Raw genomic sequence first — 27867 nt, 5'->3', positions numbered from 1 at the left:
AGGTGGCTGGGCTTCAGGAGGATGGGGCATTGTCCAGGAGACAGAGGGTCGGAAGCCTTGGGGGCAGCGTGCATGCTGCCGACCCCTTTCAGGCAGGAGACAAACCTTGCAGCCACAGGTATACCTTAGGCACTCTCTGATACAACTACTATGCGATTCACGATGTTCATCCACACAAGCAACCTGAGAGGCAGTAAGGGCTCTTACTGCATTCCCAGGTGGGCCTGAAGCTCAGGCAGGTCTGTGCATCCGCCAGAGGGACGTCCCACCAGGTCCGCAGGTCCCCACCCAGGGCGCTCTCCTCACCGCCCAGCCACCACGGAAGCAAAGAGGAGACCAAGAACAAGTCCAAATGCTCTGGTTTTCAGCGCAAAACACCCTCTGGCTCCAAAAGGAGGTAGCTTTGCAGGGTCGCCGGCAAGGGTAACAGAGGCACGAGGCGGTAGCACTGTTTGCCAAACCGCCTGCGAATGGCACAGCGGCAGAGGTGCAGCAGGCGGCGCGGGCTGCCGGCCAAGGCGAAGAGAGACTGGTAGAAAGGCCGGTGTGCCTGGAGAGGAAGGCGGCATGTCAGTGTGAGCCGAAGCGGACACACAGGAGCCAGACCTGTGGACTCAGGTGCTGGCCCCCCACCCTGGTCTGGACACCAGGTCCTTGAGCCCTGCCGTCCCTCTAGTCAGCGTGGGGCTGCTCCGGCTCCTTGTAGCGACAGCACCCTGACTATAACAGGAGCTCCTGGCTGTGTGAATGCTGAGCGCCCAAAGGGAAGCAGCGGTACTCAAATGCACCCCCAGGTCTCCTCCTCCTTCCTTCTCCAGAGGCTTTATACCCACCTGGAGATGAGTGCGGAACGCCTGACACGGCACAGAAACAGACGGCAATTCTGCACGGACACGGGAGGCAGGCGGCTCCCTCACCTGAAACACCTCCTCAGGAATCACCTCCCTCCAGGACTCTGACACGCGGAGCTGAGGGTAGGCGTTGAAAAGCACCTCGATGACCGCAGGGGCTGGCGCGCAGGTCTGCAGCACCTGTCGGAAGTGGGGAGACCACGTTCAGGTTGACTGGGCTTGGGGTCCAAGTGCGGAAAGGGCAGGGAGATGGAGGTGTGTTCGCACCCCACTACTGTCTGTGTGACCCCGCTGTCCTGTCCCTCCGGGAACAGGGGCGATCACAGTGACGGCACCACGCGGCAGTGGAAGGGCCGCAGGAGTGAGTTCACAGGTAAGCAGAAGGCAGCGCTGGGCAAGGGGCCTGTCCGGCCATCCCATCGTGCAAATCTGGGCAAAGCGCTCAGCATCCCGGTTCAGGAGCATGCTGCGGGGGCGGGGGGCCGGGGAGGGCTCTGGAGAGCTGCTCAGGGAACAGCAGGAGGTGCTGCTGGGAGCCAGCGTGGCCCGAGGACAGTAATCCCAACGTCTCACCTCAACTTTCTAATATGTCGGGACACTGGCGAAGAGAATTGCTCTGCTGTGGAGTTTCTCCTCTACTTGGCTCTTCCCTTTTATTTTCGAAGTCCCCACTGTCAAAGGACTCCTATTTTATTATTTGCAAATTGAAAATTCATCAGCTTTATCATGGAGGTGGGAACACTTGGCTTTTAAAACGTAAACTTTTTTTTTTTTTTGGTTGTTGTTACGAAGAAATTTGAATGGACACAAAACTGGACCCAATAGTATGATAAACCCCCATGTACCCACCATCATCCCATGGCGAATCCTGCCCCATCCACCCTCAGCCCCTCTCTCTCATCTTATCTTAAAGCAAATTCCAGGCATTCTGCCATTTCACCTGCACATATTTAACTGGGTCTCCTAAAGGACCCTTTAGAAGAAATATCTACACAGTATCACTATAGCGCCTGAGAAACTAACAAGACTGACTTTCTTAGTATCATATAGTCAGTGTTTAAGTTCACAACTTTCTCTTCAGTGCCATTATATGAAAAATAATCTGTTCGAATAAGAATCTAAACACAAGTGAGGTTAGTTGATACGTAGTTTTAGAACTTTCTGTTTCTTTGTTGAAGAAACCGGGTCATCTGTCCCGGCGTCTCCCACTGTTGGGGTTCTGCGGTGTGTCCCTGTGGGTGCTGGGACTCACTGCTCCTCCACTGCTTTCTGTGAGTGAGTAGCTGGACTTGGAAGCTCCATCAGATTCAAAGATGATCTTGGGGAGGGGAGAGAAACCTCACAGTTCTCTGTTTTTGAGGCTTGAAGATTTATCGAGTGTAATACCACTGTTCTTTGTACTTTTTCAGATTGAGAAAAACGGAGTTCAAGCAATTTTTCTAAGGCCAGGCAGCAAATACCTCCAGCAGACAACAGTCGGAGCCAGCAGCTAAGCCCGGCTGCACCATGCTCCCTGGGCTCCCTGAGCACAGAGTCCCACAGGAAAAGGTATAGTATTTAAGTCACTCGGGATGGCCGCTCCCTTACCGCCTGTCCAGGTTCCTTCACATCTAAAACTCCTTTAAAATACAGAGAAACAAAATAAAAAGTTCGTATGTCTTTTGTTCAGTGATAAACCCTATATTGTGTATACTCATGTTTTATGCATTTAGACAAAACATTAATATATGTAACAAAAATGGGCTAATACTTTGCATATTATTTTGAAACCTGATTTTTGTCTACTCAAAATTGACTGTGAACAAAAATGATAAATGAGCATCATTTTAGTGGCCATAAAATATTTTATGAATGATCATCATGTATTCAGTGAAATTAACTACCATAAATTGGAATGATAAACAATGAACATTCTTGAACATAATTCTATCTCTTGCTGTCCCAAACCATTCTTAGGTAATAATTCTACCCGCTTCCGACAATGAATTCCTGGAAGGAGAAGTGCAGGGTCAAAGGGTAGGTACATTTTCAAGCTTTTAAAACATATTGTCAAATTGTGGGTGTGTAAATTGTTACACTTCTTAAAGAACTGAGTATGAGAGTGCCTCTTTCTCCCTGCCCAAATCATCTCATTCATTATTTAAATTTGATAGGTACAAGATAGAATGTTTACACTTGTTTTGGTTGACCATTTGTCTTTCTTCTTTTCTGAATTGCTACATTATGTCTTCTGCTCATTTTTTCTATAGTGTGTTCAGTCTTTTCATTGACTTGCAAATACACCTTATTTATGAAGGTTATATTTCATGGAGACGATCATTTTTTGCAAATAATGGTATTTTCTCCTCACTATTCATATTTCTTATTTAATTTTCTTGTCTAATTACATTGGCTAGAGCTACAAGTTCAATGTTAAACAATATTGATAGCAGGCATCATCATCTTATTCTTAATTTTAGTAGGATTGTTTCTAATGTTTCATCATAAATATAATCTTGGATATTAGTTTCAGGTTTATACTCTGTTCTAAGTTAAGGAAATATCTTTCCATTCCTAGGTTACTACAAATTTCAGGATTTAACTTTATTTTTTGTCTTTTTTTAAAAAAGCAAGTTGATACAAAAAGATTTTCCAATATTGACCCACTTTTGCCTTCATAAAAAAGACTTTATTTGGCTATTCTTCTAATTATAATGGAAGATTCAATTTACTAAGATTTTTGTATCTCTTTTAATAACTAAATTTGGTTAACAGTTCTAGTTTTTTGAGCTATTTTTGTCCTGTTTTAATATGTTAACTTAATAAAAGTATCTGAGAAAACTATCTTTTTTAATACCCTGAAAGATTTTAAAAAGTAGATAATTATTGAATTAAGGAGGCGTGATTGATCTTGCACTTGATATTATCTAAGCCTGTCATTTAATTGCAGGTAATAATTTGATATTTTCTATTTCTTCCCTGGTTCCTGGCATATTTTGTTTTCATTTCTTCTTGAATCAATTTTGTGAGTCTATATTTTCCTGGGAAACGATCTTCACTTTACAGAAATTTAGCATTGCACAGGCATGAGTGAGGGTTCCAGCAGGAAATAGAAGGCACGTCTGATACAGGATGATTTCAGGAAGATGCACTGATACAGGGGCTATTTGGCTCAGTGTGAGTGCAGGGAAGCTACCAGGGAGAGCATGTTAAAGTGGAGAGAGCTGGCAGCAGCACTATTTCCATTCCTGAGCCAGAGGGTGGAGATGGGGTGGGCTGTCCTCCTGGGGCAGTGATCCTTGGTGGGGAACACACAGCCAGCCTGAAGCAGACAGGAGGCCCAGTGAATACATCCTCCGACCTCACTTTCCTCCCCGCCCTCCTGCAGTTGAGAGACGGCACTGGCCAAATCCAGCAAGGCAGGGGGCAGGAGCCTGGTATGTGGGTCCCTCTATCTGGACAGGAGATATCGCCTATGCATATCTCCTTTGGAAATAATTTTGGTATTTTCATTAGTTTTACAATGTGCCTTACCATTATTTAAGTCGTCTCTCTTTTAACTGGGTTGTATGCTTACCACCAGTCCGTTAAGCCACTCATTCCACTGATATTTACCAAGCTCCAACTAGAAGCTAGGAGTGTGTGAGGCCTGTGTGTACAATGGCAAGCCCTGCCTTCATGGAACTTTACAGTCCCAACAATACAGTCCAAACACTAATAACAACATGCAGTGAGTGCCACAGCCCTTTGGAGGTGCTAGAAATGGCACCCAACTCAGACCTGGGCTTGCAATGGGGTGGTGAGTTGCTCAGGGAAAGACTTCTCGAAAAAGGGACATTTAAGCTAAGATCTGGCTACAGAGCAGGAGTGACAAAAGGTATGGAGCGTTCTGGGGGCAGGAGTGCTCTAGGTGGACACATTTACCAAACTTGGCAGGTGAGAAGGACCCACACCTGTTGGCTGGGGCCTGGACTGTGACATGAGAGGAGCGAGACCGGAGATCGGAGAGGAAAGCAGGGTCAGATCATGAAGGGTGTTGTCTGCACACAGGCCAGGCCCGCTCCAGCCGCAGGGCCACGGACAGGCTGCTCATCTGCTGGGCTGTCCCAAGCCCAGACATCTGCCGAGCCCACGCCCCACCTCGCTCAAGTCTTGACTCAAAGGTCACCCACCCTCAGTGCCACACCTAACACTGCGGCTGCCTCCGCCTGCTGCTTCTCTCTGGAGGCCGCGTCACGTCATTGGTCCATTGGTTATGTTCACGGCTGACGGTCTGTCTTCCCTTTAGAATGTAAGCTCCGTGAGGGCAGGGGTGCTGCTTTCTCATTATCCACTCCTACCGCCTATCACTCAATAAATACAGTATTTGTGGAATGAATAAATTGAATAAGCAGAAGTACGCTTTTTATTTTTTAAAAAATGCATTAGGAAGCCTTATCTCATGTCTTGATATCTACAAGTGTCTTTCACCATCCAAAGGAAAGCCATCCTGGCTGAGGTCAGAATCCTCGTGTCCACACTTTTCCTTTAAAAATCTGTACATGACATTTCATTGTCTTAGGGCCGTGGTCGGCAAACTGCGGCTCGCAAGCCACATGCGGCTCTTTGGCCCCTTGAGTGTGGCTCTTCCACAAAATACCACGGCCTGGGCGAGTCTATTTTGAAGAAGTGGCGTTAGAAGAAGTTTAAGTTTAAAATATTTGGCTCTCAAAAGAAATTTCAATCGTCGTACTGTTGATATTTGGCTCTGTTGACTCACGAGTTTGCCGACCACTGTCTTAGGACAATACTGCAGCACAGAAATCTGGGTCCAGCCTGGTTTTCATTCCTTTATGGATAGCTTTTAACATTAGTCCTTTGTCATGAACACTGGGGTGACTTTTACACCCCCAAATGATTTGATTAATCCAGTCATGGTAATTCCATCCTTTTTGACGTTTATGGGTCCCTGCCCCCGCCCCCGCCCCACCCCAATGTGCTCTTGCCACGTTGACACTTGTGGCTAACACAGCTGCCACTAGCAGTTCCTGGAGCGCGGCCCTCCCGGACACCCACCGTCCTCTTCTGGGTTGGGAGAACCCCGCCATTAAGATGAGGGTTCGCACTGGACCCCCAGATCTAGTCGGGTTACATACAGACGGAGCTCCGGGCCATGCCTGCTTCCTCGGGCCTCCCTCAGGGCCCCCCCTGGCGTCCAGCGACCCCCCCCCCGCCCCCGCCCGCATTGGCCCCCTCACTTCTTCCTGCAAAACGTTCAATGCATCCCCGTGGCTGCCCGCCGCACCGGGACGCCCTGCCCGCCCCGCCCCCTCCGGAGCCGCCCTCCCTCCGCCAAGGCGCCCCTCCCCCGGCCCCTCCGGGGGTCACAGACTGTGACAAAGCCTGATTGCCTGTCTCTGGGAATTCATTTCCTGTCTCCCCGCGGTTCCACCTCTCCCGGGCTGGGGCCCTCCGCGCGGTGCCCTCGCGTGTGCCAGGCAGCTGGCTGCCTTCATTATTTCACCGCCTCCGCCGCCTCCGCGCCGCCTGCGGAGGGGCGGCCGCCGCATCCCTCTGACGCGCTGATGTCGTTAGGGTCCGCGCGCACCCTCTCCGGCTAATGAGGCGGCAGAAAGAAAATTAAGGGGAAAAATCACACAGGCACGTTGCTCTAGATGTAGACGGAGACATGAAATGAGCAAGAAAAACAGAGGCGCGCCATTGATGCCTGCTCCTCCCTTCTCCCCTGCCGCCCGTCCCCGCCCCCGGGGACAGGGTGCAGGCGGCCCCGTGGAGACAGGAAATGGAGTCCTGGGTTTTGACTACTGCTCCCCCAGGATTTGCCCCCTACAAGTCTGTGTCAGGGGAGCAGTGTGAAGTCACCTTACCTAATTCTGTAATTGCGCAAAAAGGAAACACGAAAACTTGACGTCTGGATCTGCAGCAGGGGCAATGCCCCCGAGGGGAGAGGCAAGACCAGAGCTTTGCAGATGTGTCTAGAACCTGTCATTCTCGCCCGCAGCCTCCATTGCCCCTCTCTCTGCAGTCCCCACCTGGATGGCCACCAGCCTGTGGCTTCCACCAGCCCCTACCCCAGCATGTTCTCTGCACCCGAGCAGAGAGCTCATTTGATTGTGTTCCCTCTCTGCTTAGCATGTCATTGATTCCCATTGTTCTCCAGACAACGGCTCAAACCCTTAACAAGGGCCTGCCTAGCACCGGCCTCAACGGGCTCCCTCCTGCTGTTTCCTCCCCAGCGACTGGGTCCTCTCTGACCCACGTGTGGCCGCGCTCCCCCTGCCCCAGGACATCTGCCTGGAGGGCTCCGTTCTGCCTGGAATGGCCTTTCCGCCCCTCCTCACATAGGAAGGCTTCAGCCTCCAGGTCTGGGCTCACTCAGCACGTGCATGGGGGAGCCTGTGTAGCCCGCCCCCCCACCCCCAATCTAGGTCAAGCCCCCTAGTTGGGACTTTCAAGGCGTGGAGGGTCTTTGCTCTGTACCTGTTCTCACCACAGCAGCATCACACGGGTGTGCGTGGTTGTCCTACCCTCCTGAGGGACAGTGTCATGAGGGCCGGTTCCACACACTCACTCCAGCTCTGGGCTTCGCAATGCCTTAGGAATGTGTGTTGAATGCCTAAATGCTTCGGGGATGCCCCGGGGAACATGGCCTAGGTGGTTTGGGGGGAACAGTGCACCGCTGGTGGTGTCCCTGCGCCTCCCCCACTCGTGGGCAAGCATGCGTGTGAACATCTACGGCCTCCAGCGCGTGCATTTCCGCTGGGCGCTGCTGGCCTCTGCCCTGTAGGTAACAAGGCACAAAACAGCACAAAATAAGGAACAGCGGTGAGGAGCCAGAGTGCGTGAAGCATGAGAGCTGACTGCAACGAAAAGTGCTCTGAGGAGGGGGGGGGTCCCTTTATATATCGAGGGACAAATGACCCCCATGGAGGAGGCAGGAAAGAGCGGTCCCAGGCCACGGGCTTCTGTCCCGGTGCTGCTACCTCCCAGCTCTGGGACTTGGGGAGGTCCTGTCCCAGCCCAGAGCGGGGCTGACTTACCCTCCCACACCCGAGGGAGCGCCAGCTTTCTGCTCTGGGGTCCCGCCCGAAATCTGCTCTTCAAACACTTGGGATGAGGACAGTAGAAGTTCGTTGTGAGAAGATGACATGGGGCTTCGTTCTTGTCTCATGAATCCGGCCTCCAGGTGAGAGGCAGGAGAGAGAACCGTGAGCAAAGCCCTTTATATTCCAGAGCAAGCCTCCACCCCACAAGCTCAGCTAGTGCAGCGGCAAAGCAAGTTTGGATCCACGTTTGTGTGTTTCTCTGCCCTCCTGTCTGCTCTCCCCCAGGCCCAGCCCCACCTACCTGTGCTGACAACTTCCAGAATTCAAACCTGGCCACTGCCTGCCACCTGCCCTTGTGCCCCCATCCCCGACTGGTGTTAACTAGAGGTCAGCCAGGCAGAAAGGCCTGGCATTGTCAACAGGCTTGCTTCCCACGCGGTGACACCGCTTTGATTTTCACCGCAGAGCACTGTCCTCGGCGCGCTGGATGCTTGGAGTCGGCCTGCTGCGGCCATGGTGCCTTTGTCTGGGCATGAGGGAATGCGATTTATGTCATAAGCTCGCTGTGAAACCTTTTGCCTCCGTAATTCTGAGCTCCGTGGGTGCCTCTTTACATCTATTTCAAGCCCAGCTGCTGCCCACGGACCGCGTGCTCGGTGACACTGCCGGCGCCTCTGTGTACCCCTCGCCACGGTGTGGAGTCTCGCCCGCAGCGTGTCTTTGTGGCCTGGTTCAGTGTGTTTGCTGCGTGCTCCACAGGGCTGCTGAGCAGAGCTGGTCCGTCCCTTTGATGTCTCGTGTGGTGATTAGACTCCTTCCCTGGAGGAACATGCAGGTGGCCCGGGTGGAGGAAGATGCTGCAGCCAGATTTCCAGTGTGTGCCCCGGTTGTCCTGGGCCCAGGCTAGAACATCACAGGCACCTGTAACTTGGCTCAGAGGACGCCAAGTAGGGTACATGCGTTTGGGCCGCTCCCTGCTCCCAGCCAGGAGTGCCATGGGCGCCCCCTAAAGGTGCGGTCGACCTCAGCACAAAGAACTCAGATCCCCATTTCCATTTCCAAGGACTTAACAGCAAGTGGCGCGCCCTGGGAGTTGCTGGAATCCCCTTCATTCACTCACCATTGAGGTGTGCAGCGGTCAGCTCTGTGCATGTGCAAGGAGAGCAATGGTGGGCAATGCTTTTTGGTGAAAGCCTCAAAGTATTCACATTTCTCAAGGAAGCTCTAATTCCTTCTACAATTGCTGGGAGAGTCATTGTCACTGCTAGGAGCTGAACACTTCTCATGGCCTTTTGACCCCCCACTATAGGACCCCCCTCCCCAAACCTAAACCCGATTTATACCTCCACTGACCACGCTCTGTTCCTGTGTGGCTGACCCAGGATAGGGCCCCTGGAGACCCAGAGGGAGAGGCACTGTGCCTTGCCCTGCATGTCAAGGTCAAGGCGGGGTAATTCCCACAGCCCTGGAGACAGAGTTCAGGTGTTAGAGGTCCTATCCTCAGGGAAGGTGCCCATGAGGCTGCACCTGAGACTTGGAAACCCGGGTAAAGAATCACTCAAATAGAATGACTGCAAGGCCAACAAAGGATTATTTGTAGTCACTGCTGAAATACACTGATTTTTTTTTTCTCTAAAATCATGTGTCTCAGCCCTAGCCAGTTTGGTTCAGTGGATAAAGCATCGGCCTGTGGATCAAAGGGTCCCGGGTTCCATTCCTGTCAAGGGCACATACCTTGGTTGCAGGCTCCACCCTGGCCCGGGCCCTGCTCGAGGCTCATGTAGAAGGCAACCGATCAATGTTTCTGTCTTTCCCTCTCTCTTCTACTCTCCCTAAAAATCAATGGCAAAATATCCTCGGGCGAGGATTAACAACAACAAAAATAATTTGCCTCAGCTATTTTTCACTGGTGGCCCATCACGTAAAGCCTGTTTCTTTTTCATTCTTTATACAATTTCCTATGATGATAGTTGACGTGTGCATCTTGGTTTAAGGCAAACACCGTGTGCCCTGGAGGGGCGGTGGGTGGGTCTTGTTTCCATGTTACGGGTTGATGGACTAAGCCTGCTAATATTGGGACATGTTAAAATGCAAATTAGGAATATACCCATCACCCTGGAGCCACTGTATTAGTAGAGTGCCACGTGAGAACTGCTCTAAGACGATATGAGGGTTAGTACAAGACACTTGTCATAATGTTTGTCAAGGAAACGCTCAGGAAGCTGTTTGGACGGATTTCCCACTCTTCACCTGTGTTTTTACAGACACAAACTTGACTCTGCATGCATCTATAATGCAAAGTTAGCATTTGAGAGAAAAGTGTGAATGGCACTATTTCAGACCATCCAGAACACTGTTCCTTTTGGATGACAGCCTTTCACCCATTCAAAACCTGTCAGGCATGTCTCTTGCCTCTGATTGGTGAGCGTGGGGAAGAGGGAACCTTTTTTAAATTAAGCACACCCACTTTTACATCTAATGGAATGAATTCCCTTCAGTGAAGTCTTTTGGGAAAGACAATCTCTTACTCCAACCAATATTTTGGGAACTTTTCTTTTGGGAATATTTCCCGTCTTTTGAGTATTTTCTCTGGTGAGAACTCACTATTCTTCCTCTTTATTATTTCAAGCTAGATCTGACACATGGGGAAGGTGACAAACTGCTCAGAGGCAAGCCTGCAAAACGGGGGTGAGGTCTCCACAGGCCTGACTCTGGGTAAGTCCCCTCACCTGGCTGAAACCCAGGGAGAAGAAGAAACACCTGCCTGGTATCTCACAGGAACGCGTGAGGACAAAAATGAGGGAATCTGCAAACGTGTAATTAATCTCATTAACAAGCTTGCGGATTTCATTTCAGATCAAATGCCAGATGCCATAAGAAATCGATATTCATTGTTCTGAAAATGACAACAGAAGATGAGCTGCCATGACAGCGTCATGGAAATAAGTGTGTGGAGTCCCCAGGTGACTACTTTGAAAGGACACACGCAGGCATGCTTGTTCACACCCCAACCTCTTTCTTTTCTCGTGACTGGAAGTTTCCGGGCTCTGGCTCCTCAAAGTATGGTCCCAAGACCAGCAGCCTGGGCCTTACCTGGGAACTGTTAGAAGCGGAGACTCTCCCACCCAAACCCACGGAGTCAGAATCTGCTGCTTCCCAAGTCCCCAGGGGGTTTCTGGGTCCCTGGAAGTTTGAGAAGCGCTGCATGCAAGGCTTGGGGTGGGAGGTGCCCGGCCACCTCTTACCTTGGGGAAGGCGTCGGGCCACAGGGTGGGGGAGCCGTGGTTGAGCAGCGCCTGCACGGTGCGCTGGGGCGCGGCCGGGGGCGCGCAGGCGGCCGCCTGCAGCACGCGGGCCAGTGGCGAGGCGCCTCCGTAGTCGAGCGCGGCCGCGTCGGCGCCGTGCTGCAGCAGGAGGAGCGCCAGGCCGGGGCGCGCGTGGCCGCAGGCCTTGTGCAGCGGGCTGCGCTCGTCCTCGTCGCGCGCGTCCGCCGCCGCCCCGCGCCGCAGCAGCAGCGCGCACAGGCGCAGGCAGCGCTCCTGCTCCTCGGGCCGCAGCGCCGCGCCGCACGCTGCGCTCAGAGCCGTCTCGCCGCGGCCGTTCCTCGCGTCCACGCGCGCCCCGCGGCCCAGGTAGAGGCGCGCGTGCTCGTCCAGGCCGCGCTGCGCCGCCACGTGCAGCGGCGTGTCCAGGCCAGCGCCGCCCGCGCGACGTACCGAGGCGCCGTGCTCCAGCAGCGCCTGTGCGCACCTGCGGGGAGGCCGAGAGTGGTCAGCGGGTGGGCAGGGCCGGACACCCGACCCCCACACCTTGCCACCGGACCCGCCACTCCCTGGCTGCTGTTTAGGGGGCTTCGGACACCCCAGGGGGACAGTGGGCTCCGTGAAGAGGAAGGATAGCCCCAGAGAAAGGTCATAAGTTCAGATCTGTGCCCAGGCTGCGGGAGTATAAACTGAGCTAGGGAAAAAAACGAACAAAACACCCCCCCCCCCCCCACCCCCATCCCACCCCCCCCCCCCCAAAAAAAAAGAAGAAAAAAAAGAAAGAAAACCCGGCTGGCGTGGCTCAGCGGTTGAGCCTGGACTTATGAACCAGGAGATCACAGTTCTATTCCAGGTTGGGGCACATGCCCGGATTGTGGGCTCATTCCCAATAGGGGGCGTGCAAGAGGCAGCCGATCAATGATTCTCTCTCATCATTGATGTTTGTATCTCTTTCTCTCTGAAATCAAATAAATGTATATAAAAAAGATATGGAAAAACACGGAGAACACCAGGCCCACGGGTTACTGAATGGTGGACATGGCTAGGAGACTTCCCGAGTCTATAGGCAGAGTGTAAGACTTAGGAGTAATTCGTAACTGCCTGGTGCTACTTTGGGAGGAGATGTGGTTCAGATGACAGGGCTGAGGTACTAATTACCTGGGCTCTTGGTCACACGTGGCAGGAGGAGCGTCCCTTAGACCGTCAGGTTCTTTCTCAGAACCTCTTCTGAAACCTGCTCAGCTTTGGTGACACGTGGACAGGGTGAGCCTTGCTCCCATCGGAGGACTCCTTCCAGCCCTGACGAAGACTGGCATAGGGGTGTCCCCAGGGCTGGATGCATAGTGAACACACAGCCATGCCTAACTGTGGGATGGCCTTTGTTTCAACCAGACTCTGCTGAACAGACTGGATTTTAGCTGTACCCGATTCCCCACTGGCCTCCCTTGGGACACAGGGGTCTCCCCCAGAGGTGGGCACCTTCTGCTGCCTCCAGGTCCACCAACTGGAACCCAAGACTGCCCCCTCCTCCAGGCACTAAGGCCTCTCCCAAGACAGCAGCTTCCTCGGGGCCATCCACGCCTGGGAGAACTCTAAACCCCTCAACCTAAGCTCAGGCGCAGGCTGCTGACCAGGCTGCTGGGCCTGGGGGCCCCAGACACTGGTGGGAAACAGTCCTCCCCAGCCAGAATGTGGGAGGACAGCCACGCAGCCCCTCCTCCATCCTGCTGGCCCTTGTCCTTTGTGGGCACTGCCAAAACACCAGCCCCACTTCAGTGACCTGCTCCCGGGTCAGCTCCTGGGCATCACCATCAATGTGTTTGCTTCCCCTCTGGAGGCTGATGCCTCAGCACGCCGCCTGCAGACCACAGCCTCTGGTCCCTGTTGTCACCCACGCCTGGTGGTGCCCTTCTCATCTCTGCTCTATTGAGACATGAGTCCGTGACCTCTCGTTCTCTCAGCCCTTCCTGCCTTCGTTCCTTCCCTGGGCAGCACTCCAGACACTGTCTTCTTAGGTTCCCTTGAACAGGGGACATGGCTATCCCCATGGCAGACAGCCAAATCCAGCCTGGAACCCACGTGTCATCCACCCTCTCATCCCCTTTGGCCGCTGAGTGCTGCTGGGAAAACACCACTCGTGGACTGGCCTCCGGTCTCAGGTCGGCCTCGGGGGCCTTCGGTTCACAGTGTCCAGTGCCGAAGGCCAGCTCCTCATCCTGCCCCACAGCAGCACTGCAGCCGTCACCGCCAACCTCCAGCGGTGCAGTGGCTCCTCTCCTCCCGCGTGACCTCCTGCAGCGATTGTTCTCACCTTCTCCACACTCCAGGGAGGGGAGTCCCTCTCCGTCACCTTGCCCCAGGTGCAGTCCTCTTCTGCTTCCTGGGGGTCTTGTCCGTTGCCTTTTTTTCTGTCCTACCTCCCCCCACCCTTCAGTTGGCCACCAGCCCTGCTGACTCCATCACCTATAATCACTGCTTCTTCCTTCCTTTCCATGGTCACTGTTTGTGGACACCCAAATCATTTCTTGCCTGAGTGGTAATGACAGTCTCCTAATTTGTCCTCTGCTCCAATCTCACAAGCTCCATACTAGCTGGAAAGAGCCTTTCCTGTGGGAATCAGATGACACGTGCCTGCTGGAGAGAGCCTGGTCCCTGTCCCCAGGACACGGGACGCCGAGAGACCAGCTCCTGGGGGCCTCACCGGTCTCATTTCCTGAGGCTCCATCCGTCGCTTCAACTCTGTCTGATCAGGTGTGGTTCTCAGACGCAGCCTGGCAGTTCGTGCCCCATGCCTTTGTGCGGGCTGCTCCTCCCTGGGACACCTGCCTCCCGAAAAGGCGGACACATTTCTAGCTCTACGTCCTCTGCCTCCTGGGCTCCTGTCACCCTAGTGCCACCAGCAGAGGGTCACCACTCTGTGTGGTCAGATGCCCTGCACATAAGTGCCTGGGCGCAGCGCCTATGGTACCATGTTTCAAATGTTCTTAGATCATTAGCTCCTTGAGTGTATCAATGGGGGGCTATTTACCTCTGCTTCTTGGTGCCCAGCGCTGGGCAGCCCGCTCTCGGTTTTCCCGAAAAGCTCCAACAAATATGCATTTCCTTAATGAGTAGCCAGTTACTGCTGGTTTTCCTGTTACTCGCCTCCCTGAGCTCTGAACAAGATCGTCCGTGGAGTTGTTTCCAGGCTGCAAGCGGCTGCCGTTAAATCTGCTTATATTTCTACCCAGGGACGCTCCGTGGTCTTCATTCTCTCTTTGCATATCTTTAGCTTCCATATCAGCAGTATCTTGAGAAGTGGTCTGTGTTGGGTGGAAGATCTTTATAAACAAGTACAATTTGATGTGAATTGTCCTTTGGGACAATAACCAGCTAACAGAGGATGCAAATTTCAGCATCAGAGTACTTCAGACTGGCTTCCTCCTTGCCTCTATGGGAGGCATTTCAAACAGTGCAGCAGGCGGTTACAAATCAAGGGTTCCGTCTCATTCTTGCCACTGAGCCCGTGCGCGCTCGAAAACAATTACAAAACATTTGCTTCTGCTTTTTTTTTTTTTTTTTTAAAGCAGCCCCGCCTCTCCAGAGACATCCATAGGGAAATACAAGTGGTCCTCTATTCCACACCCACAGCCTGTCTGGCTGATGGACCAGCTTGCAGTTTGCAACGGGGATACCTTTCAGAAGAGCAAGGACAGTGGCCCACCCCCTGGAGGGCTGCGGATGTCTGTTCCATTTTTAATGAAGAGCTTCTAATTGGCGAAACCTTGGCACTTTCTTGCAGCAGTTAATGATGTGAGTTGCAGACCACAGGCATGAGAAAAAACAACACAACCAATTGACTGGGGCACACCTCTGCTGGCACACACTGGGCAGTCATTAAAGGCGAAGGTGTGGGAGCCTGTTTAATGACACGGAAAGCTATTTGCAATAGTTATGTGAAAAGATCAGGGTACAAAACAGCACCGAACAGTCCTATTAAAAACCACACCAGATATGTATACGCATAGAAAGCAAGCCTAGAAATATACAGGCCAGCGTGTGTTTACCTCTGGCTGATGGGTGCTTTTATTGCCTTTTTGCCTGCCTGTATTTTCAAATTTTCCAAAAGGAATCAGAGTTACAGTTTGAAAGAGGCACGACAGAGGTTATTAATAACAAAACTGTCCCCCACCAGCCATAGCAACAGCACATGGATTCCGAGAATGTTAGCTTAGCTTTCCAGGGGCCCGGAATGCTCTCAAATTTTCCATTGATCTGCCCAGGCATAAGCAGCGATTTCGGAAAGGATGTACGGCAGTGCCCATGAGAAGGCGAGCCTAGAGGAGAGGGCAGGGGTGGGTGGGAGGTACTCAATGTTAAGCAGGGAGACAATAGCCGTCTTAGAACTCCTGGGCCTGACCTTGTATGTGTCAGTGTCTGCAGTGGGAGAAGAAGTGGCCCAGCAGGGAAACACTACCCAGGCCCATGCAGGGCTGCGGGTGCCCCAGCTGCGCCCGAGCCCTGTCCTCCTAGGGGACATTTTGTTAGATTTCCTGCTACCCTGATGGACGGGCAAGCCAGGGCAGCCTGGAGCCACTGTAGGACAGTCTCGGTCAGAAGCCAAGGGTAGATTTCCATCTGAGGACGTCAGAACAATTCCTCATCCTCATCTTTGACAATGACCGAGGTGACAGGCTATTTCAGGGACACGAGGTTGACAGTACACAGAAGAAGTGGCTTGAGCCAAAGGCAGGAGTTAATAGGGATGAGCCCATCAAGGGCTGTTGAATTAATGTCATTTTAACTTATTTCTGAAGGGGGAAGTAGGACTCTGAGCTCACACCCCACACACGGCTCCCATCCACCTCCCAGCATCTTCCTGAAGCACCAGCTTCCCTGTCACCTACCAGGTGCGGAAGGTCCATGTGAATGCCCTGACCTGGGCTCTCCTACTGTTCCCCTCATCCCCGACCCTTCCCCACCACCTGCCAGGCCTCCCTGCATCCCACGAGACAGCCTCTCCTTCATCCGTCTTCCCTTCGTCCATCACTCTGTTCACACAAAGCCCTCAAAAGTGGTACTCCTCAGATGCTGGTCCTGAGCTGGGAGCTCACTGCTTCCCTGCTACTTGACCTTATTATTTTTTAATTGTTAATGTTATCTTTAGTTCTTGCAACAAATCTGCTTTGTAGGTAGAATCTACAGGTGGGGAAATGGAGACAGACCAGGGACTTAAATGAGGTCAAATAGCCAGGACATGGCAAAGCAGAGGTCTTGATGGCTTTGTTTGCCACCTGCTGACACTTCCCACTGATGTTATTGGTGAAGCATCTTCTATGAGCCAGTCACTGTGCTAGGCATTTTCCATGTCATCTCTAAACGTCCATTCATTCATTCATTCATTCATTCATTCTAGAACATAATCTGTGCTCCATACAACAGCCTTTCAAGGCAGGGAGAAGTGTTTCTTCTCTGAGTCCTCCACAGATTTCTGCACAGACGCGCTGACAGGACAGTGAAGACCCTGGACCTGGTGCTGTGGGGCAGGCAACACTCACCACTTCTTGCCCAGTCCTGCTGGCAACCCTGCCCGACAGACTTCATTCTCCCCAGTTTGCAGGGAGGATTCAGTTTTTGAGGTTTGATCAGTGACCTCAAGGGTAGAGAGGTGACGGTGACCCTCCAGCCAGCAATCTTCCTGGGGTGAAACCCAGCTACCACTGGACAACAACATGGTCCAACAACCACCAAGATCTACGGAGAGAGCAGTTTACAACAGTGACACAGAACTATTGAAAATAAGGCTACATCCTAGATTCAAAGAAGTCGCTTCATTTGTGCGAGGGAAGCAGACAGCGCCCACAGCTCTTATGAGGTCTCAGGCATCTGTCTCCTGAGCAGCAGCTCCACCAAGTTGCTGGAGTCCTTGGACCAGCGGACTGCCCTGCACTGTCCTCATGTCACTGCTGTCTGAACCCCTCCCACTCGTAGACCACGTGCCCAGTGAGACTGACGGGTGTTAGGAACAACTCTTGCTCAATCATCACGGCTGCTACTGCCCCCTCGGAGTTGACCTGGAGGCAGGCGGGCTGGAGACACTGTCCCGTGGCAGGGCGGCTGGAGCCCCAAGGCTGGGTCGTGGATGCGGGCAGAGCGTCTGCCTGGATGCTGGGCAAGTGCCAGCCTGTGGGAGCAGGGGCCACGGGGGAGAGACGTGGGAGGAAGACAGCCTGTTTTCTAACGAAGCCGTGGCAAGAAGGCTCCCTCCTGTGCCGTCGCCAGCTGGCGCCTCATGAAGGCTGGAAGCCACCGCCCAGACTTTGATGGAGCAGCAGTTCTGCTTGATTTCTCTGGACCTTCTGCCGAGCCTCTCCTTTGGGGACCTGTCACCCACTCCTTTCTTTCTGTATTTTCTTCTCTTTCCCTTTAACCACTCCCCTTTCCCCGGAAGCTAAGCTCTGAGACGATCAAGCATTCATGTTTACAACCGAAATGGCTGCTGTGAGCGAACTAATCCTTACGTGAAGAGGGGAGGTTGACAGAGAAACTTGCTGGTGTTTCTATCCTGACCGTTGCCCTGGGGCAGTGGCTGCCATGTAAATTTTTTTTTTTTCTTTCTGAAGTATCACATGGTTGTGGCTGGTGATATTTTGGGCAAATTCTCCCCAGATTGTAAGTGGAACCCTGCATTTTGGTGAACTGAGAAATGATTTAGGGAATACGTTGAGAAGTCAGCTCCACTGTTTGCCTTACTTGCCCATGAAGTAGCATGTGACTTTCTGGAAGCTTCTAGAAACAGAAATGGGCGACCTTTCCTCCCCTGGTCCCAATCCAGTGGATCAAGAGGAAAACTGGCAACATCAGGGCCAGCGGGGAGAAGAATCAGGAAAAGTGATAGGGGTTGGGGCATAGTGGGGGGTGAGATTCGAATTGGACCAGAGAAACGTTTTATGTGTTTGTATTTACGTATTTTTTAAGGGAGGGATAATTTGCATACACATACATGCATAGGTCTTTTTTTAAAAAAATTTCTTTATTGATTAAGGTGTTACATATTTGTCCTAATCCCCCCATTCCCATACCACACCCCTCCCCACGGATGCCCCAACCCCCTGTTGAACTTAACCGTTGGATAGGCTCATATGCATGCACACAAGTCCTTTGATGTGATCATGCATAGGTCTTAAGAGTACAGTTGTGTGAATTTCTACAAAGGAATGCACCTCTGCAACCTACAGACCAACCAAGAGGAACCGTATTTCCATTGCTCCAAGAAGTTCCTTGTGTTTGCTACCAGTCAGTCACCACCCCACAGGCTACCAGCTTCTGATTTCTCTCACAGTGGTTTAGTTCAGTTTTGTCTTTTCTAGAACTTTCTACTCTTTTTATCTGGCCTCTTTCACTTAACATAGTGAAAGATCTACGGAGAGAGCAGTTTACAATAGTGACACAGAACTATTGAAAATAAGGCTACATCCTAGATTCACTTAACATAGTGAAAGAGGCCAGATGTCTGACATTCAGCCATATGGTTGCATACACGAGTAACCCAGTATTTTTTATTACTGAGTATACTTAATTGTATGGCTATGCCACAATTTAAATACATTTTTATTGATTTCAGAAAGGAAGGAAGACGGAGAGAGAGATAGAAACATCCACGATGAGAGAGAATCATAGATCGGCTGCCTCCTGCAAGTCCCCCACTGGGAATCAAGCCCGCAACCCAGGCATGAGCCCTTGACCAGGAATCGAACCTGGGACCTTTCAGTTCGCAGGCCGACACTCTATCCACTGAGCCAAACCGGCTAGGGCGTGGATATACCACAATTTTAACATTCATTCTCCTATTGATATTGGTGGACATTTGGGTATTTCCATTTTTTTTTTTGCTATTTTGAATAAAGCTACTGTGGAAGAACATTTTTGAATAAGTTTATGGACATATGTTTCCCTTGGGTAAATCTCTAGAAGTGAAATTGCTGGTAGGTGTACATTTAACTTTAAAAGAATCTGCCAAAGTGATGATATTGTATAGTCCCAGCAACAAGGTGGGAGGGCTCTAGCGTTGTCATTCTTTCTGACTTTGGTCGTGCTAACAGATGTGAAATAGTGACTACTTCTTTGTGGTTTTAATTTGCATTTCTCTCATGACTAAGGATGTTGAGCACCTTCTCATTTGCTTATTGGCCATTTGTCTGTTTCCTGACCTGTCTGGTCAGGCTTTTGCCCAGAGGGTGAAGGTTTGATTTGGCCTGGAATATTTCTTTTAATGCCTGACCTGAGTGGTAGGAATTCAAATGGGACGTGGCAAGTGACCAGAAAGCTGAGCTATCTGCCTGAGATGCTAAGAAGGGGCGGAGAAGGGGCAAAGACAGTGATAGGCAGTGTTTGGAAGGTGGTGATTAGGGCTGGGCAGAGCTACTTCCTGACTATACACAGCTTTCGGGAAAAATTAGGTTCACAAAGGAGAGGCCATCTTTCAGCACCGATCTCTCCAACGACACTGGGCTTTGAGCCTGGCTCTGACTGTTGTCATGGTGTGCCACCTTACTGGCAAAAAAGGGGCCCTCCATGAACCTCAGTTTTCTAATCTGTAGACTGGGCATAACCACGCCTTATTGGCCTGCTGGGAGGAGCGTAGCAAGTAAGACGCTTGCAGGTGCTCAGAAATGTGTGAAGTACAAATATCAAAGCATCTAACGGACAGCTCCTCTCTGCACCTCGCTCTTTAGGATTCCATTCGATGCCTCAAGCTCCCACTGCACCAGGCCATGTTTTCTCCCCTCTACTTGAATAATAATTCAACCACGCCCCTGGGAAAGCGGAAGAGTGAACTGCTTTTTCTCTTATGTTATTTTATTTTTTATTTATTTACTTATTTATCTGTGTGCACTGCTTTGTGGGTTATTTATCAAGTCCTGTGAGCCTGGCACCTCAGACAGGTAAACTCCCTGCTATCAGGGAGATGCTGGGGTTGCGGCTGCGGTGGGGACTCTAAGTAGTTCCTTCCCCTGGACCTGCTCCTTCCTTGACTTTCTTGCAAAGGAAAAGCAGTACTTCCTTTCTCTCTGCCCAGATCTCAGCCTGCCAGGTCTGAACTAGAAAAGAATTGCCCCATGATTTTCTTCAATGACTCCCCCTTCTCCCCCAGGATAGCTGCTTTCACAGGTCCAATAGCGGCTTATGTATTATTTTTCATTCAGTTGAATTGACACAGCTGGGGCAAAAAAAAAAAGTATGCTTCATACTCATCTGTTCATGTAGGAAGCAAGCTCTCCTCACTTCGGCTTAAATCAAGACAGCGTTAGGCGAGAACAAGAACCGGCGCTCTGCTAATTCTTTCCTCATTTTAATCATCTCCGAATGTGAACTAGGGTCAAGGAGAGGAACCAGGTAATAAATAGGGCGAGGCCGGCATGCCGGCTACTAAGGTGAGGAGTAACTTTACTGGAACTTTTTTCTTTCTGGGAAAATCTCTTCAAAAGGCTCCTAGATTAAAGCTCCAATCTCCCTTTTTGTGTGTTGAATTCTGAATTCAGAAGCTTGCTGGTTGGAAGGAAGCACAGACAATTTTTTTTTTAAGTCCCAGGAACTCAGAGACTCAAAGGTTTGAAAGTCCTGCACCCATGGTGAATTGCCGGCTGAAAGGGGCCGGAGCAGAGCCAGGCCCGAGGTGTGGAGACCATTGTCATCAAGAGTAAGAGAATGAAATGGCTCTGTATGTAGGTCAATGACCCCCTCTCTACTGAAAGGTAAAAAAAAAATTAAGGATGACCTACAGTCTACCTTGTATAAAAAGATTCTAGAGAAAGTAGCTCTTTCTTGTCAAGGTGATAATGTTTATACTACGTGAAGCCAGACCTCCCCGGACTCTGACTTTGGTGGGACTCTTAAAGCTGAAACGCGCTGGTCAAAACCTCAAGCCCTTTCTGACATCTATTAACTTTTTGTTCTTCAAAGTATTGGCTGTATCGCTGGAGGCGTGGCCCATGGAATCTGGCAGCATTTTCATTCTAATCAGTGAGATGGAAGGATTCGGCTGTGCATAGTTCTGCCTGAACTTCTGGTGTGTTCATCACTTACCTTAAACTTTCCCCCAATAACCAGGATTTAAATGAGCCAAGGCTGTCAAATTAAATGGATAGATTCACAGAGAGAGACCACAGACACAGAAGAGAAAATGAGAAGAAAAAGAAGAAAGAGGGGGAGGAGGAGGAAGACAAAAGAGATTTCACAGAGCCCCGTTTTAATACAAAGACACTTCAAAAGTCCTTATTAAACAATGTCCCGGACCTGTGTGATTTTTGAAAATCCAGCTGAAGCTAGGAAATTAGCCTCTGTTGCATAGTATATGAGCCGAGTAGCTGTCATGGTCTACGTAGACCTCAGCCCTTACGATGCCTAAATGTATTGACCTGCTTTAGGGACAATGTCAGGATTCACACTACGAATGCTCTGAGTCTGTGTTGCATTCTCATTTCTTAATAAAAAGCCATATTTTCCCAATACGATTTAAGTGGGAGGTTGGAGCTCTAGGCGTGAAGCCAACTTGATTTTTAAAACTCTTTTTATTTTTAAATTATTTTAGATTTACAGAAGAGTTCCAAAGCTAATACGAACAGTTCCCAAATACCCTTCACCCAGCTTCCCCTAAAGTTAACCTCTTAGAATATGGTACATTTGTCAAAATTAAGAGCTGAACATTGGTTCAGTGCCATGAACTGAACTGACATCAAGACTCCTTACCGAGCCAATAGTCAACACCATGGGGTACCGGTGTCACAACAGACAAGTACGTCGGTGAAATAGAACAGACCTGGGAGGAATGGCGCTGCCATGGAGCCCTGGTGAGCTGGCATGTATCCTCACGGGCCACACAAACAAAGGCTTGAACCACTGCTGATCTGTGTTCCGGCAGAACACCCATGATCCTCCTGGGCGGGAAGCTGGCAAGGAGCTGCTCAGGGGCCGAGGGCCACTCGCCTCCCTGTGCCTCCTGGGAGGCGTTCAGGAGACAGTTTCTCATCGCCTTTTGGGTTCTCATGAGGTTTGAGACTTCCTGCCTTGCCCCCCTCAGAATACAGCTGCAGACTATAAAACCGCTCAGCTGAAGTCTAGATTTGGCTGCTTAGCAACGGGGTCACTACGACTCATATTATCACCAACTGGTCCCTTTTGTTTAGGTGTGGTCCTTTGTGGTGTGTGGGACAAGGACCGTGAGGAATTGGCACCTTTGCCTATTCTTCTTTTCACTGTGTATGTAAGAGATAAATGGTCTGGATCAAACCTCGGGACTTTATCTGTTGAATCGGTCAGACCTTGCCCTGTCTTGTGTGTACTTGACAAGAGTCCAGAAATAAACCCACACATACGTAGTCAGTTGATTTTCAACAAAGGTGCAAAGTCAATTTAGTGGAGAAAGGAAAGGCTTTTTGACAAATGGTGCTGGAACAATTGGATATCCACATGCAAGAAAAAAAAAAAGCTTCAATCCATCAATCTTTACCTCACACCATATTCAGAAATTAACTCAAATTGGCTCATAGACTTAAATGTAAAACATAAAATTATTAAATTTACTGAGGAAAACATAGAAGGAAATCTTTGTGGCCGTGCAAAGGTTTTTCTAGATAAGATAGCCCTACACAAATCCTAAAAGAAAAAAATTGATCAGCTGGATCCCACCAACATTAAAAACTTCTGTTCTTTGAAAGATACTTTTAAGAGAAGAAAATAGAATCCAGAGATGGACAGGCCATATTTATAAATTGCATGCCTGACAGGGGACTTGCATCCAGGGAATGTAAAGAAATCTCAACATTTAAGAATAAAACAACTCACTTTTTAAAATGGGTACAAGAGCCCTGGCCAGTGTGCTCAGTGGTTAGAACACCAGCCCGAGCATGAAAGGGTCATGGGTTTGACTCCTGGTCAAGGGCACATACCTGGGTTGCAGGTTTGATCTCAACCCCAGTGGAGGCGCCTGCAGGAGGCAATCCATCGATGTGTCTCTCTCACATCAGTGCCTCTCTCTGTCTCTCTTTCTCCCCCACCTTCCCTCCCTTTCACTCTCTCTAAAAAATCAATGGAAAAAAATATCCTTGGGTAAGAGTAAAAATAAACAAACAAACAAACAAACAAATAAATAAAATGGGCATAAGATTTGAAAAGGCACGTGGTCCCCAAAGAAGACATATGGGTGGCAAATAAGCACATGCAAAGATGCCCAGCATCCACTGTCATCAGGGAAATGCCAGTCACAACCACACACCTAGGGCATGTCTGCAGTTAAAGAGCAACCCTACCAAGTCCTATGAGGGTGTGCAGCAATTAGGCCTCAGACATTGCTGGTGGTGGGCCTGCACGATGGCACGGCCACTTTGGAAACTAGTTTGGCAGGTTTATAAAAGGTTATCTTTCCATCACATCACATGACCCCGCCATTCTAAGCCTAGGTACCTCCCCAGGAAAAATGAAAGCAAATGCCCATACAAAGCCTGGCACACAGATGGTCATAGCAGCTTTATTTGTAACAGCCTGAAAGCTGGAAACAATTCAGTGCCTTTCAACACACGAATGGAGAAACACACCATGGAATACCACTCAGCAACGACGAGGAGTGAGTTATGGACCCACACAACAATATGATGAATCTCAAAGCAACTATGATGAGTGAATGAAGCCAGACAAAAAAAGAGTACATTCTACTTATATAGAATTCCAGCAAATTCAGACTGACCTCTGGTGACAAAAAGCAGATCAGCGGGATAATGGGGGAGGAGGGTGGGGACATAACAATGGGGCAAGGGAACCTTTTGACCGTGATGGGTGTGGTCATTCTTGATAATAGGGATGGTTTCACGAACACGCAGATGTCTGTCTAAATTTATCGAATTGCACACTTTAAACACGGGCAGCTTATTGTATGCAGTTACACCTCCATAAAGCAGTTCCTAAAAAATACATTGGAAGAACACTGCTTCCTTCAGTCCCTCTCAGGGCCCCTGGTGGCCTGCTGCCTTGCTGAGTCCCCGCTCTGAACGCAGGTGACATTAGCAGGTGGGGCCCCGCCTTGTGACCCAGAGCCCAGTAGTAGTGGCTGCCTGCACTTCATATGGTGGTTTTATTTAATCCTCACCACAGAGACAGAAGGCCAAGAAATGACAACCCCCAGGGCAGGGGCTGGAACATTTTGACTAAAAGAAATGTCAAGATGACGCACTGCAAGCCGAGAAACCGAACATAAATCCTGTGCAATGACATGGCCTCTCACAGCTTCTCCCGGGCCTGCTGGACCCCGTGGGCACAGACTCTGCAAGGACAAACGCGGGGCTGGACGCGGCGGCTGTAGAACCTCCCGAACCCCAACACCTGGGTGGGCGGTGGGCTGGGACCGCTGCTCCCCGAAAAATGCCAGGCCCAGCTCGGTTTCCTAGAGGAACCGCGAAGTCCCGCCCGAGGAGCTAGCCATTTATGTCACACTGTGACAATTATTCTGCATAAAATTATCATTAAAAACTCTAATTTTTCAGCTCCCAACCCCGCCAGTGGCCTTTTAGCATTCTCCAGCACTGCGTCTGAGGGCCGTGATCACCCCGCTCATTACCTCGGTGTGGCGCCTCCCCCCTCGCGCTCGCAATCAAGGCTAATTACACCCGCGCGGGGGCAGGGCCGAGCGGGTCCAGGGGCCGGGGAGTGGGGGCGGGGTCGGGGTCCGGGAGTCTGGGAGTCCGGGTCCGGGGTGGGGCCTGGGGTGGAGCGGGCGGTGTGGCCGCTATGGGTTCTGATGGTCAGCGAGGGGCCGTGCAGGCCAAGGCTGGGTTCGGGGCTTGGGTGGGGACCGGGCGCGGGAGGTGTCAGGGGTCCCTGTCCAGGCCCAGACGGCTCCAAGGTCCGGGGGCGGGGCGGGGCCTCTGGGTCCTGGGGGCGGGGCGTTGGTGGAGGGGCGTGGCCCGCGACGGGAGCAGTAGCCCAGGCGGGTCCGGTGGGTGGTGGGTGGTGGGTGGTGGGTGGTGGGTGCCGCGTCACTTACCCCAGCGAGGCGGCCGTGCGGCAGAGGTGCAGGGGAGCCAGGCCTTCGGCGCTGAGCAGGTCGGGGTCGGCGCGGTGCTGCAGCAGCAGCTGGGCGCAGGCCGTGTGGCCCCCCAGGCAGGCCTCGTGCAGGGGCCCACGGCCTCCCGGGCTGGCATTGGGGTCGGCGCCGCGACCCAGCAGGTGGCTCACGCAGGCCTCATGGCCTCGGGCTGCGGCGATGCACAGGGGCGTGGTGAGCTCACGCGTGTACTCCAGGGTCCAGAGACCTGGAGGAGGGTGGGGGGGTTAGGTGAGTGGGGAGCACCGGTGGAGGCGGTGTCCATTAGGCTGAAAGAGGGTGAAACCATCTTTTGAAATTAGGTACCAGGAGGGCGTGTGGGGGTTATACAGAGACGCAGGGGGCTGGGACAGAGAAAGCCATGAGATCCAGGCAGACACACAGATGAGGGAGAGGGGGTTGGGGGTGGGTAGGGAGACTGAGGGGAAAAGACAAACCCGGAGAGGGGCAGAGAGATACCAAGGGAAAACAGAAGTGTAGGAACAGGGGTGGAGGAGAGCACACACACACACACACACACACACACAGAAATAGGGCAGAGGAACAATGGGGGTGACTGGGTGCCGCTGGAGGACTTAAAAGATGACCAAACAGGGTGGGCAGCGGGACAATTTAAAAAATATATTTTTTATTGATTTCATAAAGGAAGGGAGAGGGAGATAGAAACATCAATGATGAGAGAAAAATCCTCCACCGGCTGCCTCCTGCACGCCCCCTACTGGGGATTGAGCGGGCAACCTGGGCATGTGCCCTGACCTGGTTCATAGGTTGACACTCAACCACTGAGCCACGCGGGCCAGTCATTGTGGGACAATTTAAGTGAGGAATTCACATTTTCCAGGTTCTGAATGAGGGTAGCTTAAAGGAGGCAAGTGAGCTGTGGGTTTTTCTGGAATCCAGCTCTCTCTCCTCCAGCCCCTAATGTACCCTGCATCATTAAGAGGAGAAGGCAGCAGACAAAACAAACTGACCCACAGCACCCACGTTGCTCAAGAAAAGGACTCGGAAAAGTTTAGCCCCCTTGGAAGTGGCGCGTTTCAGAAGCGCGCTTTGATGTGGTCGGCCACGCTCGGCACAATTCCGGTTTGTTTCTTTGCGCTTTTTAGGGTTTTGTGTGTGCGTGTGTGCGTGTGTATAGATTGCTTTCTCTGGCAGGATGAATGGAGCGGTGCCACACATTTTACTTCTCTGAAAACTTTGGGCTTTCAAAAGGCCCGTGGAAGGTTGTTAGCGGCCAGGAGTGCTCGTGGAAATGGAGGCAGCAGTCCCTGGCGAATACACTTCAAGGGCCAGGATTTCACATGGCAGGGATGCCTTCTGACAACGATGGAAGAATCGATACCGTGTCTGTAATGAGCTGCGGAGGAGACCCTTTCACAGGCCACCTCCTTCCTGGGACCCATGCTGCGCAGTTTTGAAAGGCCACTCCTAATTACCTTCCTGCAGAGTTCCGGCCGCCCCGCGCCCCCACGCCCAGCCTGGAGGGTGTTGCATGCTCCGTGGGATGGGGTGGGGGCCTGTGTCCTGGTGGGGGATGATGGTGGCCTGAGGCCCAGGGGACATGGCCGGCACGGGTTTGGACTGCTTTCTCAGCGAAGACTGTGTCTGATTTGGAGCCGGGAGGACGGGTATCGTCCTTGATGACAATGACCTACATTCCTGCGGGGCCAGCCCCCGGTTCTGGACTCGACTCATTTCTCTGCGGCAGGAAACCTACTTACTGAGGGGCCAGGAAGGGGGTGCTCCATTCTCCAGGGCCTGCGGAGTTCTCAGCCCACACCCTCCTCCCCCAGCAGCTCCATTCACCTGCCCCGATGCCCAGGTCTTCCCGTGGACCGACGGGAAGGGGCCGTGGTGGGCATTTAGCTCAGCCCTAGATTAGGGCCAGCTTCCTTGTCCAGGTCCTAGGAAATGGTGCTGAGCATCTAGCCCTTAAGAGAACAGGGTTCTGAGATGGTTCTTGGGATCAGAAAACCTGAATCAGCTTCCTGTGACTCCCACCTGGGTCCCGGTTCTGCCAGCAGCCCACCCCGCTTCTAGCCTGCGCCAAGGCTGCGGCAGTACCAGCTCTCCTGGCTGCCCTTTCCCCGCTGACAGCTCACGTCCCTTCCCTGTCCGCGCTCCCTAGTTTCCTGTCAGACAGGTGCGCCATAGGAAGACACAGATCTTAGGGCTGGGGAGATTAAGGAGGGAAAAGGAAGGAGGGGCAGATTCAGGTCGTGGGTAGCCTTAATGTCTAGTTGAAATTGCAACATTTGAGCATGCAAGTGTTCAGGGTGGGGAGGCATAGGACAAAAAATAAACATTTATCGAGCATTCAAGCAGTTGGCCTTCTTGATTGAATTGCCACCCAGCCCTTGGGGGAATATGTGCACCCCGTCTGGACCAGGTGAAGGAGAGGAGGCCCAGGCTGCTGCAGGACTCCCTCAGCTGGGAGGTGGTGTGGCCGGCAGGAACGCATCTGCCTCCCACAGCCCCTGCCCCCTACTGGCTGCTCTGAGCAGCTGTGACAGTACCTCCCCCACCCCCCACCCCAGCCCGTGTGAGGTGTAAACAGAAGTTTATCTCCTTGTCTCCATCAGCAGCAGTGAAGACAGCATCAGTGTCGATGGGAACAGCAGGGAACTTTACAAGGGTCCACTGTGTGCCTAACA

At 51.6% G+C, this 27867-nt stretch overlaps 1 protein-coding gene across 1 annotated transcript in view; it reads right to left on the bottom strand.

The window, feature by feature from the left end:
* Positions 1-364: 364 nt before the first annotated feature.
* Positions 365-27867, bottom strand: part of ASB18 (ankyrin repeat and SOCS box containing 18) — a 38968-nt gene continuing 11465 nt past the window's right edge. The window contains exons 2-5 of the mRNA XM_054722841.1: positions 25154-25421; positions 11122-11626; positions 918-1031; positions 365-550 (exon numbers count right to left, since the gene is read on the bottom strand). Of these exons, the coding sequence (XP_054578816.1) occupies positions 365-550; positions 918-1031; positions 11122-11626; positions 25154-25421 (1073 nt within the window). The remainder of the gene's footprint in view (positions 551-917; positions 1032-11121; positions 11627-25153; positions 25422-27867) is intronic.

This window comes from Eptesicus fuscus, chromosome 11 (assembly GCF_027574615.1).
Source record: "Eptesicus fuscus isolate TK198812 chromosome 11, DD_ASM_mEF_20220401, whole genome shotgun sequence".
Classification (NCBI taxonomy): domain Eukaryota; kingdom Metazoa; phylum Chordata; class Mammalia; order Chiroptera; family Vespertilionidae; genus Eptesicus; species Eptesicus fuscus.
This window is presented reverse-complemented; position numbering and strand designations above follow the sequence as displayed.